The sequence below is a fragment of the Lotus japonicus genome, chromosome 5 (genome assembly GCF_012489685.1).
Source record: "Lotus japonicus ecotype B-129 chromosome 5, LjGifu_v1.2".
NCBI lineage: Eukaryota > Viridiplantae > Streptophyta > Magnoliopsida > Fabales > Fabaceae > Lotus > Lotus japonicus.
Window position 1 is genome coordinate 25,873,242 of NC_080045.1, and position 12,514 is coordinate 25,885,755.

At 44.1% G+C, this 12,514-nt stretch overlaps 2 protein-coding genes across 2 annotated transcripts; both read right to left on the bottom strand.

The window, feature by feature from the left end:
• Nucleotides 1-2,181: 2,181 nt before the first annotated feature.
• Nucleotides 2,182-4,646, bottom strand: LOC130717331 (ribosomal protein S4, mitochondrial). The gene is given in 1 exon segment (XM_057567533.1): nucleotides 2,182-4,646. A coding segment is annotated over 1 exon segment (1,077 nt). The 5' UTR covers nucleotides 4,547-4,646; the 3' UTR covers nucleotides 2,182-3,469.
• A 2,448-nt stretch (nucleotides 4,647-7,094) lies between these two features.
• Nucleotides 7,095-8,280, bottom strand: LOC130718267 (cytochrome c oxidase subunit 2). The gene has a single exon (XM_057568803.1). It carries the CDS (start codon nucleotides 8,157-8,159, stop codon nucleotides 7,392-7,394), a length of 768 nt encoding a protein of 255 aa, XP_057424786.1. The 5' UTR covers nucleotides 8,160-8,280; the 3' UTR covers nucleotides 7,095-7,391.
• Between the last annotated feature and the right edge of the window lie 4,234 nt (nucleotides 8,281-12,514).

Here is a 12,514-nt window from a genome sequence, read left to right on the forward strand (position 1 = left end):
GCAGGACTAGGTCTGATCTCGGATCGTCGCCGGGTTAAGCACGCTAATTAGAAGGCCCTTTGCTATCAATAAGAAGGAAAAGCGGGATACGGTATTCCCCGTGCGGAATGGCCAGCTTCTCAAAGCCCTTATTCAATAGAAAGGATTCCTTCGCCTATTATTCCACCCAATGAGCAAAGAGAACTGCGGATTCTCGAGAAGAGAGACAGGGCAAGCAATTGATCCATACCAGCCGGTTCCCACCGCTAGACGAGGATCGGCCCACCAGCTGGGGAATTAGGTACCGGCTTTTGACCAAGAGACTGACTACCCGATAGATAGAGCTGCAAGGTAACGCACTACTGAAATGAATTATTGTAAACCTTAGTTACCTTACTGAAATTTACATAGGGGGCTCGGATCATTCCCACCCACTTGATTCGCCTAAATCCACCCAAGGCGGACCTTTGGATAGACAATTAAGGCCTTCTCCTTCCTTCATTCATTAGCATCTCAGTCCCAAAAAATGGGATTTCTGCCCCATATGCCCTTTTTCAGAGAGAAAGACAGGCGTCGGTCTTTGTATCCTTCCTCTTAAGGGAGTTATTCCTATTAAGGATAAAGAGTTTCGTGAGTAGCCAAAACAGAATGCGACAAAAAATCCTGTTGAAGGGCCTACAGAGGCCTTTGACGCTGCTTCAGGATAACTTCTTTCATCCGCTGGGTCACCTCACTGGTTGCATTCCCGACACCTTACTTTTGAAGGGGGCACTCGAGCTTTCACTGACCCAAAACCCTCGATTGACCTCGCCCCGACATGAAAAGCTTCAAACCCGGAGGTTCTGTTGTTTGCCTCTTTCCGGTATCCCTTGATCAACCGCCCTGTCGCTCGAGCTAGGGTAAGTTCAGCCAATCGCTCCGGGTTCTTGCTCTTTCTCATAGCTCATCTTGCTTTTGAGAACAGATTAGAAAAGACATTATCTCCCTGGAACTGCAGGAGCAGCTCTACTTATGAACGTTCTTCCCCGCGTGGGAACTGAACCCACTGCCCTTGTTGCTTCAAGCTCACTTGAGCAGTTTCCTTCCTCTAGCGGCCGGTTTCCCTACGGAGACTCAAAGTAGGTCAGGGAAGGACAGTTCTTTTCTCTGAAGAATGTGATATAGAATCAGGGCTACTTTCCCTCGAAGCTTGAAAAGGGCTTTGAGGAGGGCTTGCTTCATTTGATCTTTCCCATCCCAAGAGAGATGGTGAAGTGGGCTTCTTTCACGGCCGAATCATAGAAGAGAAGGGCGATCTTCTACTCGGCTTCTGCTCTAGTGGTTGAACGCTTCTCCCTTTCATTGCCTTGGGACCGGCCTTCAAAGAAAGATCTGAACATTTGCGTAGATGAGATCACGAGACCAAGCCAGTTCACATCCTCTTCTCTTGGTCTTCGAGTGCTGGGAGAAATCCCTATCTTCTCTCGCTCGATTGGGCGCTACTTGCCTATTGACAGAAGTCATCTCCGAAAAAGTATTCGTGCTCAACTCGCTTTGTTTGTTGATGTCACAAGGGCTGGAAGAGGAATTGCCCGATTCGATGATGGAGCTGCGGAGCTTCCTTACCTTACCAATGAAGCCTGAGATTAGAGTCGGAATCGGTGAAGCTTCTTTCCGCTCCCCTTGATTCTTGCTGGGGTTGGCTACTCAATCAATAGCGTCCGTGAAGTGATTGATGTTCGATTGGGCTTTCGCCCTTCAAGGTCTTAGGAATCGATTGAATCATCCCTGTACTTATACTCGATAGAGTGATCGAATCGGACGCTGTGCCATTGATTGAATTTCAATAGGCTCTTAGATGGGCTTGTTGAGATAGGTCAGAATGAAGCAACCCTAGTGGAAGGAATATGCCCAGAGGTGGATTAGAGAATTAGTCAATAAGTGACGATCGAAAGGGCAGGGAGATCTCTGGGGTAAAGACAAGGAGCCTAGCTAGGTCCCTTGTCACTAATCCGAATCTGCGGAAGAGGAAGAGGCACCCAACATATAAGAATCGGACTAATAAAAGATGGATCCGTTTAAATGGTTGATGCTTTACTGGTCCCCCGCCTTCTCCTTGATCAAATAGTGTAAGGAGAAAAAAAACCCTCTTATTTATTTCCCTTTCTTTCTTTTGAAGTTATTTATTAGGTTTTTTTTCCTGTAATTTGTATAATATTAAGACTAGTTAGAGCATAAGGATTAGCAGAATCGTAAAAAAAAATTGTGATATGATATAAAGAAGAGGCAAAATTCCTATACTTCTATATAGTACGAAGCACTCGTAGCACTTGCTAAGAGTTACCTAATTGATTGAATACCAGTAAATTTACCACAAGAGTATACTCATTTCCGCAACACAATTTCATTGCTTTGGATGCGGCTCCTTTAACTGCTAATCTTTTTCCACCCGAAGGCTAGTTAAACATATGTCGCAAAGAGTAGTATCTTAATATGTATCTGATGAGGATACTGCTGCAGCGGCGGAGGCTGTGGTAGTCTGGAGGAATTCTATCCTCGAGATAGTCGATATAGAGAATTGTCCGCCTAAAAGAATCGCGAGTTTACTCGGAGCAGGCTTCCTAAAAGCCAACCAGTAAAGGTAAGTCATCCTATTCTTATAATTAGCCTGAAGGGTAGCTGACGACGCCCCCTTCCCATTCATTTTCCCTTGGGATGATCAAATTAATCTTTCTCCTATTTTAAAGCACTTTTTTCTGACACTCGCAACTAACTACTCCCCTGTACATATAGGGAAGGCCACTACTGAGACTGGAACTCAAAGGCCTCCAACGGTAACTTCAACTCCAGGTAAGGCGGAAGCACTTTTAGGGCTTAGGACGATAAAGACATCTTTTACACTAGCTTTTGACCTAGAACCAGCTGACTTAACAGATGGATTGGCCTTGCCTACTTCAATGCCAATTGATAGGGGGCCTGGACCAACATCGAAAGAAAGTGCAACTTCTGGAACTGCTCCCTTAAAGAAAAGAAAGAAGAAATGGAATGGAGTATTCCACGTGCATAATCCTTAACTTTTCTTCAAAGAAGGTAATCAAAAAAGAAAGAAGAGAAATTGGGCCATGTTTCCCGAGGGAGGCCGCCTTCTCTCAGGCCAGCAGTCTTCTACTTCTAGTCGACTGCTCTATGACGGGCTTCCCTGTATCCTGGGCTCTGCTCGCTCGTCTACGCTCTGACCCAGCAAGTCAGAATTTAAAATCTTTCCTTCTCCCTTACGGTCGAGAACTACGTACCTTGCCTGCATTAAGATTTAAAACTTGTCGTCAAAAAGGCAATCAATCAGAATCAAGAAAAAAATGGAAATAGTGAATCAAGCAAGATCTAGATGGATCCCTATCTTTATCTCTATCCACGGAGATACCTATCTATATGGATAGAAATCTATCTATGAATCGATCTAGACTATCCTCTATCCGGATAGATATGTCCCTATGAGCGACTACGCCGATCTTTATATGTTTTGGCCACGTCCGTTTCCGCTCCGAAGAGGAAGGTTTGGATCTTTCAATCTTATGTCGTGAGGGATGTGACCTATGTTAGGTCCATAAAATACCACCGCTTTTGGTGTTCTATGATTCACCTCCGAATAATGGGTAGGTAGTTCGATCCTTTTGATTCTTCTCTTCATAGTAAACTGATGGGGGGATGAGGAGCAATAGGTCGAATTACTATATAAAGAAGAGTTGTAAACTATAGGACTTCTTGTTCGAGTAGGAAGATATCGGTTTTTCTCGTTTCTTCTCTTCGATAAGAATAGGGATTTGAAATGATACAAATTCCTCTTCATTCTGTTGTGCTCAGCGAAGGAACTGCCTAAGCATACTTTTTCGGATCCAAACTTCTTTGTTCTTTCAAAGTCTTCTTCTTGCATAGAATAACGCAACTGTTGTTGCAAAAACCGGGATTTTAGTAGTAGGCGGCATCCCCGCTTAGTTTTTAGTAGGTGGAACCATTCTGTTTTGGTTCTTCTCCACATTCTTACCGGGTGATCCAGGAATTTGCCTATTATTTTTTCAACTGATATTTCGATATAGAAAGATCTCCTTATTTCTTCACCGCGGATTCTCGCGTCATTTTCTTGAAAAGAGATTAGATCACCGTGGGAAACTTTCAAACGAGTAATGCTTACCATTCGATTATTCACACAAACCCTTCGATGACTTATCGGCTGCCTTGCTTGAGGAATAGTTTCACGAAAATGGAGACGAACCGGAATAACGTCCGATCTTGTTTCTGGATTGAGTAGAAAAGGGATATATGAAGTTCGTTCTGTTCCTCTGTGCATCTCTGTGATGGGTAAATCCCCATGAAAAAGGGGCAACTTTCGTGTAGTTTGTGATTGGATGTAACTGTTAAGATTTTCTCTCGGATAAATCTTTCTCTTAATAGATCTCTTCTTCTTCCTCAATCTTCGGAGAATGCGGCGTTGTATTATTGTAAGTTCTCTGTTCCGAACATTTCCTGAAAGTAGACGACAAGTTTTAAATCGCATATCTCGTCGTCGTTGAATCAGTCTGATTCACCACATCGCGTATAAAGGGAATCGAACCCCCTCTGCTGCGAGTTCTCATCTTTCCTAAGCTGGTTTAACAGCTTAAAAAGCCGGGAACGGGAAAGAGATTACCGCTTTCGCCGGGCGAAAGGTTTCGCTGCCTTGGCACGGCATGAGAGATGTCTTGGAGGACAAAGAGAGGCTGCTTCCCTAGGGCTAGGGGGTAGTTATTGAACTCTCGATCCAAGATCTCGAGCACGGATCTGCTTACCTGGTCAAACTCAACACCAGTTTCACTGGCTTTCCTCTCTGACGAAGTAGAGTAAGGATAGAAGTCCAATAGCAACTGATCAACGCTTTGAGCGCTTCTTCCTTTTTCTTCGGGGTCTCAGGCCTAGAGGAGCTCTAGACTCTAGTTAGTGAGTTGCCCCAGGAGGCTTGAAAGAGGGAATTTTCTAATTCTCTAATCCGGTAAAAAGGAGAAGGAAGAGGTGGATTCTTTGGCGAAGAGAAACGCTTTTCCTGATCTGATCTTTCCAGGTATTCGTAGATCGGACTTTGCCGGGTATGAACTCATAAATCATTTAAGCGGAAGAAGAGGTTAGGATTCACTAGCGCAGAAAGAGAGTCTTTCCTGCACGGAGTAGTGAAGAACTATAGAGGGATGTGGTTGGTTGTTGACCAACAAACAGAAAGGATGCATGGGAGAAAGAAAACAAAAAGACAGATGCAAGATTTTTGTGTTCTCGTTGAAACACGTGGGCCTACTCCTTGCTTCTGGGAAGATTCAACTCTAGTACGGTCCGTGCGCGCCTCAACCTTAATTCTTACTCGAGCGGATCAGTGAGAAAGACCAGCTTCTTTCCTATCGGCATACCCGGTCAACGCTTTTCCTGTTCACGACTCCGACCTTCTTTCATCAGCTGTTCTTGCTAACGTCTTCACTTGAAAGGGAGAGAAGGAACCCGAGCCAACAAGTCGTTCGGTTAGAAAGCACTAGCGGTCTGACTTAGCTTAGGAAAGATGCCATTTCTCTTGTTGAAAGATGATATTATCGTAAAGAAAGAGAACCACCTTTCGTCATTGCGAGGGTCGCTAAACACCACCCCTTAACACCATATTAATATCCCGCAGATCAGAATCAGAAGAGGGATTCATAACTATGTTTTAACTAGCCGATATATTAGAGTCAGGACTGCATGTAGTGTAGTTACAAAGGCTGTAGATTCGGTTTGTAGCTTTCACCTTAGACTGCTTTTACGCTTTCCGGTTATGTATTACTCACCTCTAAGAATAAGGGGATCTCTTTTCGCTTCCGATATTTCTAGTGGATCACTTTCTCTATCTAAATCCAAATTTCTTAAATGTTTCACTTCATCAGCCTATCGATATCTCAGAATACTCGTTCTTAACATAAGCAATTTCGAGTTCAAGCTACACTCTTCTCAAGAGGCGCTGTCGCATCCACCAATCCCTGCTCCGGAAAGAATCGACGTCCCCGGCAAACTGACCTCTGGTCTACGCTCCTTGTTGTTGTTAGTCGCCTCACGACCCTAAGCTCGCCTCATTTGCTTCAGCAGGTCCGGGCACACTCTGGTTATACGTGAAAAACACCCGATCCCATTCCGACCTCGATCGAGTAGTGGAATCGATCTCCTACTCTTGAGTAGAAAGAAAGGCCACTGCAGCAAATTAGACTCCATCAACTAGAATCGCCTCCCTCTGAATCGTACAGGTCAACGAAAGAGGCTCGAGCTGCTTATGCTTACTCGAACGATAGAGTCGACGTACGTACCTTCTTTCTGAAGCAGTGTGCCTACTGAGTGAGACAGAGACCTGACCGTCGCTTCATAAGATGAGTGCTACCCTTACAACCGAATATGTTAGTAAACGGTGGGTAAACGAATGAATGCAAGCAAGGTATGGTGGGTGCCAGCAACTTTCACTTGTTAGGAGTAGGGGCCCACTCTAAAAAAAGTCAAATACTTCCTAAGGCTCTGTGCCCATAATCGTCTTCCAACCAGGAGTCATCCGCACCACATACACATTCTAGCTGAAAACTTCTGCCCTGTACACTGCTATTTCGTCTTGAGCCTTGACGTCAATGGAATAACCACATTTAAAAGACGAATCCCTAGAGCTAGAGAAGAGAGTTCCCGAAAGGAGAAGGGGAATTGACCAGTTCTGGAATTCAGAACTAGAAAAATAACATCCTATTTTAGCGGCAACCAAAGCAACTTTTGAACCTTTCTTAAGCTCAGAGCAGAGTAGCTGGAAGTAAAGTAGAAGAATGAGTCTAGCGACCAGGAAGCATAGATAGCAAAGGCGGAGATGGTACTTTAACAGTAAAAGGAGGATCATATGCTTATAACATGCAATTTGAAATCACGTACTTACCCCGCCCCGAATCCACTTAAAAAATAGGTAATGTTGGCGAATCTTCTGATTCTCGAGTTTCAATTCGACAAGTACCAACAGGCCGAAAAAGACGAAAAAAAGGCCTTGCATACTCGAGAAGTCAATAGCAACCACTCTTACTGATGAGATTCTTGACTTTCCTTGTTAAGGTCCCGCGGTAAAGTAAAAAAAAAGCTATAAGTAGGCTCGCTATTGCGAGCTATACGAGCTGTTTGCCTTTATACGGCTTCGCTAGCGCTCCTATGAAGTGAAGTGGTGGGCCGCTTCGCCAGAAGCAAGCAAGATGAGGTCGCTCTCCTTCGCTCGTTCCGTACTTGACTTACGAGCTCGTGTAGTACTCGCCCCTATAAGTAAGGGGCTTATGCACTCCACTCGCTGTCTACTAAACGAGCGTTAGAGCGAGCGGAGCCTTCCATTTAGTGGCTTCCCCCCTTATTCCTCACCCTACTCTTTCATTTCCGCTTCAGCTTCCCTGTGGGATTAATTGATTGGATACCCGAGAACCATAATCTTTACTAGGAACAGCTTCTACGACGATAGGCGTAAAGGCATGATTAGTTCCACAAATCTCACTGCACTGACCATAGTAAACCCCTTCTCGTTGTACCGAAATAGATATCTGATTTAAACGACCAGGTACAGCATCACATTTGACACCTAAGGAAGGTACAGCCCAACTATGAGGTACATCAGCAGGTGTTACAATAATACGTAGATGAGTTTTGGCTGGTACAACCACTCTATTGTCAACTTCTAATAAACGTGATTGACCCAATTCTAGATCATCTTCTGGAATCGTATAACTGTCAAAAGTGAGTGACTGTTCATCGGAACTGTTATAGTCTGAATACTCATAAGTCCGATACCATTGATGTCCAATAGCTTTGATAGTAATGGCTGGATCTACTACTACCTCGTCCATTGAGTATAACAGAGCAAATGATGGTATAGCAATGAACATCAGGATGATACTAGGAAATATGGTCCGAATAATCTCGATAGTAGTTCCATGAACAATCCTTTGCGGGATTGGATTTTTTTGATAGTGGAAATGCCATAAAGCGCGAACCAAGATCCGTGATACGAAAACCAAAATAAGAATGAGGAAGAAAAAGATATCGTGATGTAAGTCTATTATTCCTTGCATCATAGGTGTTGCTGCGTCTTGAAATCCTAATTGCCATGGTTCCGCTGCATCACAAGGAGCAATCGTGAGGAATAGCCATTCCATTTCGTTTTTTTCTATCTTTTCTTGTTTCCGCTCCCCCAAAAAAAGAGGGAGACTTCTTCGAGTAGTGAAGATTGGGTTGGTTGTTGACCAACAAACAGAAAGGATGCATGGGACTTTCTTTTTTGGGCACTACTTGAGCAGCGACGAAAACGGATGAGCGTCCTAACGCGCAACGGCTTTCGCGCTAGTGCGCCCCTATCTCGAACGCCTTGTTTGGGTCGAGTTAAGTAAAGACTAGTTACCTAGTGATTTACAACCAACCACCCTCACTGCACACTATCTATATCTGTCTACTATTGATTCAGGTGCAAAAAGAAAAGAAAAAGAGCTTATTCTCAAACTTCCCCTTCTTCCTCAAAGCACTTTGACTCTTTAAGAACGGGAGTGACAGTGGTCGAAGCTAGTGAATTGAATACCAGACGGGGTATGACGGTTCTTTTCCTATTGAATCAGATCTGGCATTAGTTGGAAAATAAAATAGGATACCTGATATTCCGACTACATGAAATAGAGCACCGGATAAGCCCCCAATCCCCTCACTGGAGGTGTCAAAATGAGGAAATATCGCATCTATGCTTTGCGGATGATCTCATGGTGTTCAGCAATGGTTACTTATAATCTATTGCCATTATCAACAATGTCCTCCATATCTTTCAACATCTTTCTGGTCTCACCCCAAATCCGGCTAAGAGTGAGGTTTTCATTTTAGTAAAGGAAACCACAAAGAATCAGATCACGAACATGCTGGGTTACAAGGAGGGAAAACTTCCCGTAAGGTAATTAGGGGTACCCCAACTTACGACAAAGCTCAAAGCTAGTGATTGCAAAGTACTTGTGGACAGAAAACCATCCAAACTTCAACATTGGACGGGTAGAAGCCTCTCCTACGCTGGCCGGTTACAGCTGATAAACTCCATCCTTTTCTCCATGCAAGTTTATTGGGCTTCCTCATTCTCCCTGGAAAAGTTGTTAAACAACAAGTAGAACAGCTAATGCGCTCCTTTCTCTGGGGTGGGACGGTACCTCTATCTACGCAATATAGGAGTTCCATTCCAAAACGTACAGCACGGCCATCCACGCCACCCAAACACCTATCGTCAGTCAACCTTCCCATCAGCCATTGCTCCACCAGCAGTCAGTTCTGCTCCTTTTAATTCAGAATTCCGGGGCTACGGTTCAATAAGTTTTGAAAAAGAAAGATAAAAAAGAGTCTTCCTCGGGCGGCACAAAACTAGAGATGTAGAATCACATCTTACGCCATATGTACTGAGGAGATCATCACTCGGGAGACATGGTAACAAGCCCGGTAACCAGTTTCCTCCAATGTGGTCAACCTACCCAGAGAAAAGGCATACCAATCAGGGTTCCATCCTTCCATTGCTATAGCAGATTGGAACGGCTTGACTCTCTCTATATACGAGATTTTAGTCGCTTCTCGACTCTAGATTATCCTTGGAGGCGGAAGTAACCTTTCTCTTTCCCATTGGGCAGTCACTCTCAACAAGATTCTCTTCTCTTCTTTCTTTTTTTTTATTGAATTGCAAAGCCGAAAGCAAACAGACCAACAAGCAAGAACGATTACTGATTCCCTTACTTATCCTAATCCCCAGGTTGCTATATCTAAAGCATCCGAAATGGATCCGCCTCCTTAATAGGGAAAGCCCATTCCTTATTGATACTAGTTTTTCTCCCGTATAACCAGGTCTTGTGTTCGGCGAACAATCATGTTTTTTTATCCATTCGTTCCTGCTGCCTTGAAGGAATTCCCCTTCTTTTCTTTGGCCAGAAATGGGGGAGACGGGAACTATGCCAATCCTCAATCACCAACTGAAAAGATAAACTAAACTTGAGATGAGAAAAAAAAGAAGTAAATCGATCAGCAAGACATGAAGCCAGGAGCTACTTTTCTCTTAGATTGGAGACTGAGGGGATTACTATAAAGAGGTCAGCTACTTATCCTCTAAAAACGAGAGCTCCAGGGGATAGAAGATAAAGATGGTAGGCTAAGACAGAAGGAGTTCAAGTTAGATCCGCTAAGATCGAGTTTAGATTCCTAATTCAAGTAAGGGCAAGGTTCAAAGAAAGGGTGGGCCATTGGCTATGCTATTGAATGCGTTGTCGGAAGGATGGATGGGAGGAAAGAATACCCGAGACTAGCTGCCGGAAAGAGCTCATTAGAGGCATTCCACTTTCTTCCAATGAGATGTCTTACGCTTCATGATGGCATTTAGAGGGCTCTGCTCTGTAGCCAGAGTATAGTAAGGAGCGAAGGATAGAAGGGATTCAAAAGGAAAGACTAAAGTACAGTTTTGCAATAAAAAGAACTTTTGAATCCAGCTGCCATTTCGCTAGATACCAGAAAGAGAAGAGAGAGTGCAGAGAGTTGAGGTTGAGGTGGCACATCTCGACCGATAGGGCGAGGAAAGGCAAGAGAGCAGAAGAATCCACCTTATAGGACCTACGGCATCCTAAGGGACTAGTTCTTCCAACCTTTCTTTCAAGTAGCTCTTCCGCTTCTTCCTTATACAAGAATTCACCTATCCTTGCCCAGCTCATCTCACGGAAGGACACTATTGAGCCCAGCACTTCAAGATACTCTAACTCTAAAAGAGGCATTTCATATCTATCTTTCGCGCTAACAGGAGCCAACTACGGTATCTCATCATACAATTGACATTGCCTTAACATCTAGTTTACGTAAATAAGTATCGACGAAAAGGTGCATTGATGCCACGGTCCTACTGAAGTTCTCTACAGGCTAGCGTACTACAGGGAAAGGAGGAAATGTTCATAATGGAATCTCTCCAGAAATCAAAATAGACTGAGCTTTCGAAGTGGAGAAACTGCTCAGCGTGCGTTAGAATGACTTTGTCTCAGTGGAAGAGGGCAGAGAGTTTACACGAATGAAAGACAGGATAGGCCCAAGCAAAGAGCAGGCTTCACGAATGGGGGGTTCGGAAGCAAGAAAGCGTCTGCGCGCGGGGAGGGTAATAAGGGTAGTAGGTTCGCAGGGTAGTTAGTAACTAAAATAAGTTGGCAGGCAGGCAGCTAACACAGGACAGATATCAGATATTAGGCTTGGCAACAGACGCTTTGATATGTGTTACACAGACGCCCTTACGACATTGAATCGGCTCACTCCGACGGTCCTTCGCTTGCTAAAATGTTGACGTGAATACGCTTGCTGGTTGTGTGTGATATGTTCCCTACTATGGAAGACCTTGACTTTTGATCTTCCTTCCCTGCAGGGAAAGGCTTATGTCACTAGCGAATTCATTGGCTCGACACCAAAAGTGCGTGGTGGGGGAGTAGGTGGTGCCTCAGGTCTAGTACTTTATGCAGCAGTCTTTGTCTTGCGGGGCATCATCCTTGAATTTCTTATTCGTGATAGCCGCATAGTTTTGCTTTCTATTTCTACTCGGCAGCGAACAAGGAAAGTATATTACGTCAATCTTACAGCTCCTGTTATCCCGGCCAGGTCCGAAGACAAAGTGGTCATGTGTGGGCAGGGTTTTCTCGGTCGTTGTTGTTCTTTCCGAGTTTTCCGTAGGGATTATAAGCTTATCTATGTAACTATAGAATTTCTTCCGTTTTCATCTATCGGTCCCTAAGAATTCATTTAAGTTATGCCGTAGGTAAATCTTAAACTAACTCTTCTATACAAAATAGTCGGTGAGGAAAGAAAATAATGAAGTCTGAACTTACAGCCAAATCTTCTTCATTAGTTATAACACGAAAAGCCCTATATCAGCCTATACTTTCTATGTCATTCTTTCATTAGTAGACAGTTCTTACCGTAGAGCGAACAAGACAGTTAGCCAGTTGACCGTTAGCTCTTAAGGCGGATATGGGTCGTAGTCAAATGGCGAGAGCCACCTAAGGCTAGAGCCCAACTATCATAGGTAGAGAGTCTAACTACGCACCTTGAGAACGAGCTCCACTGGATTCCTGTGCGCCTACGCCTGCGTCGGTTTCCTGTTCTGAACCGCTTTCATTTGCGGTACAAAAAACAATCATTGGAATACCTAGTTTTAATAAGAGTCCCTCTATGGAGTCAAAATGTAAAAGAATTACTGAAAGAAGAACACCTCCCGAAAACCACCCGAGCCGACGAAAGAGGAAGTAGAAAGATTTACACAGTAAGAGCGATTTTACTTTAGTGAAAAAAAAAGGAAAATCAAGTCCGATCGGACCAAGACGGAAAGATTCATACAAAGAGGGGATAAGAAGGGATAGCGCTTCGATCAGCATGAAATCAGGTAAGACCCGAAGCGTATAGTAGAAACTCCTTGAGTTAAGCATAAATAAGTACCCCAGAGGCTACGAGAAAGATCTGAGGGCGATCTCGCATTGCT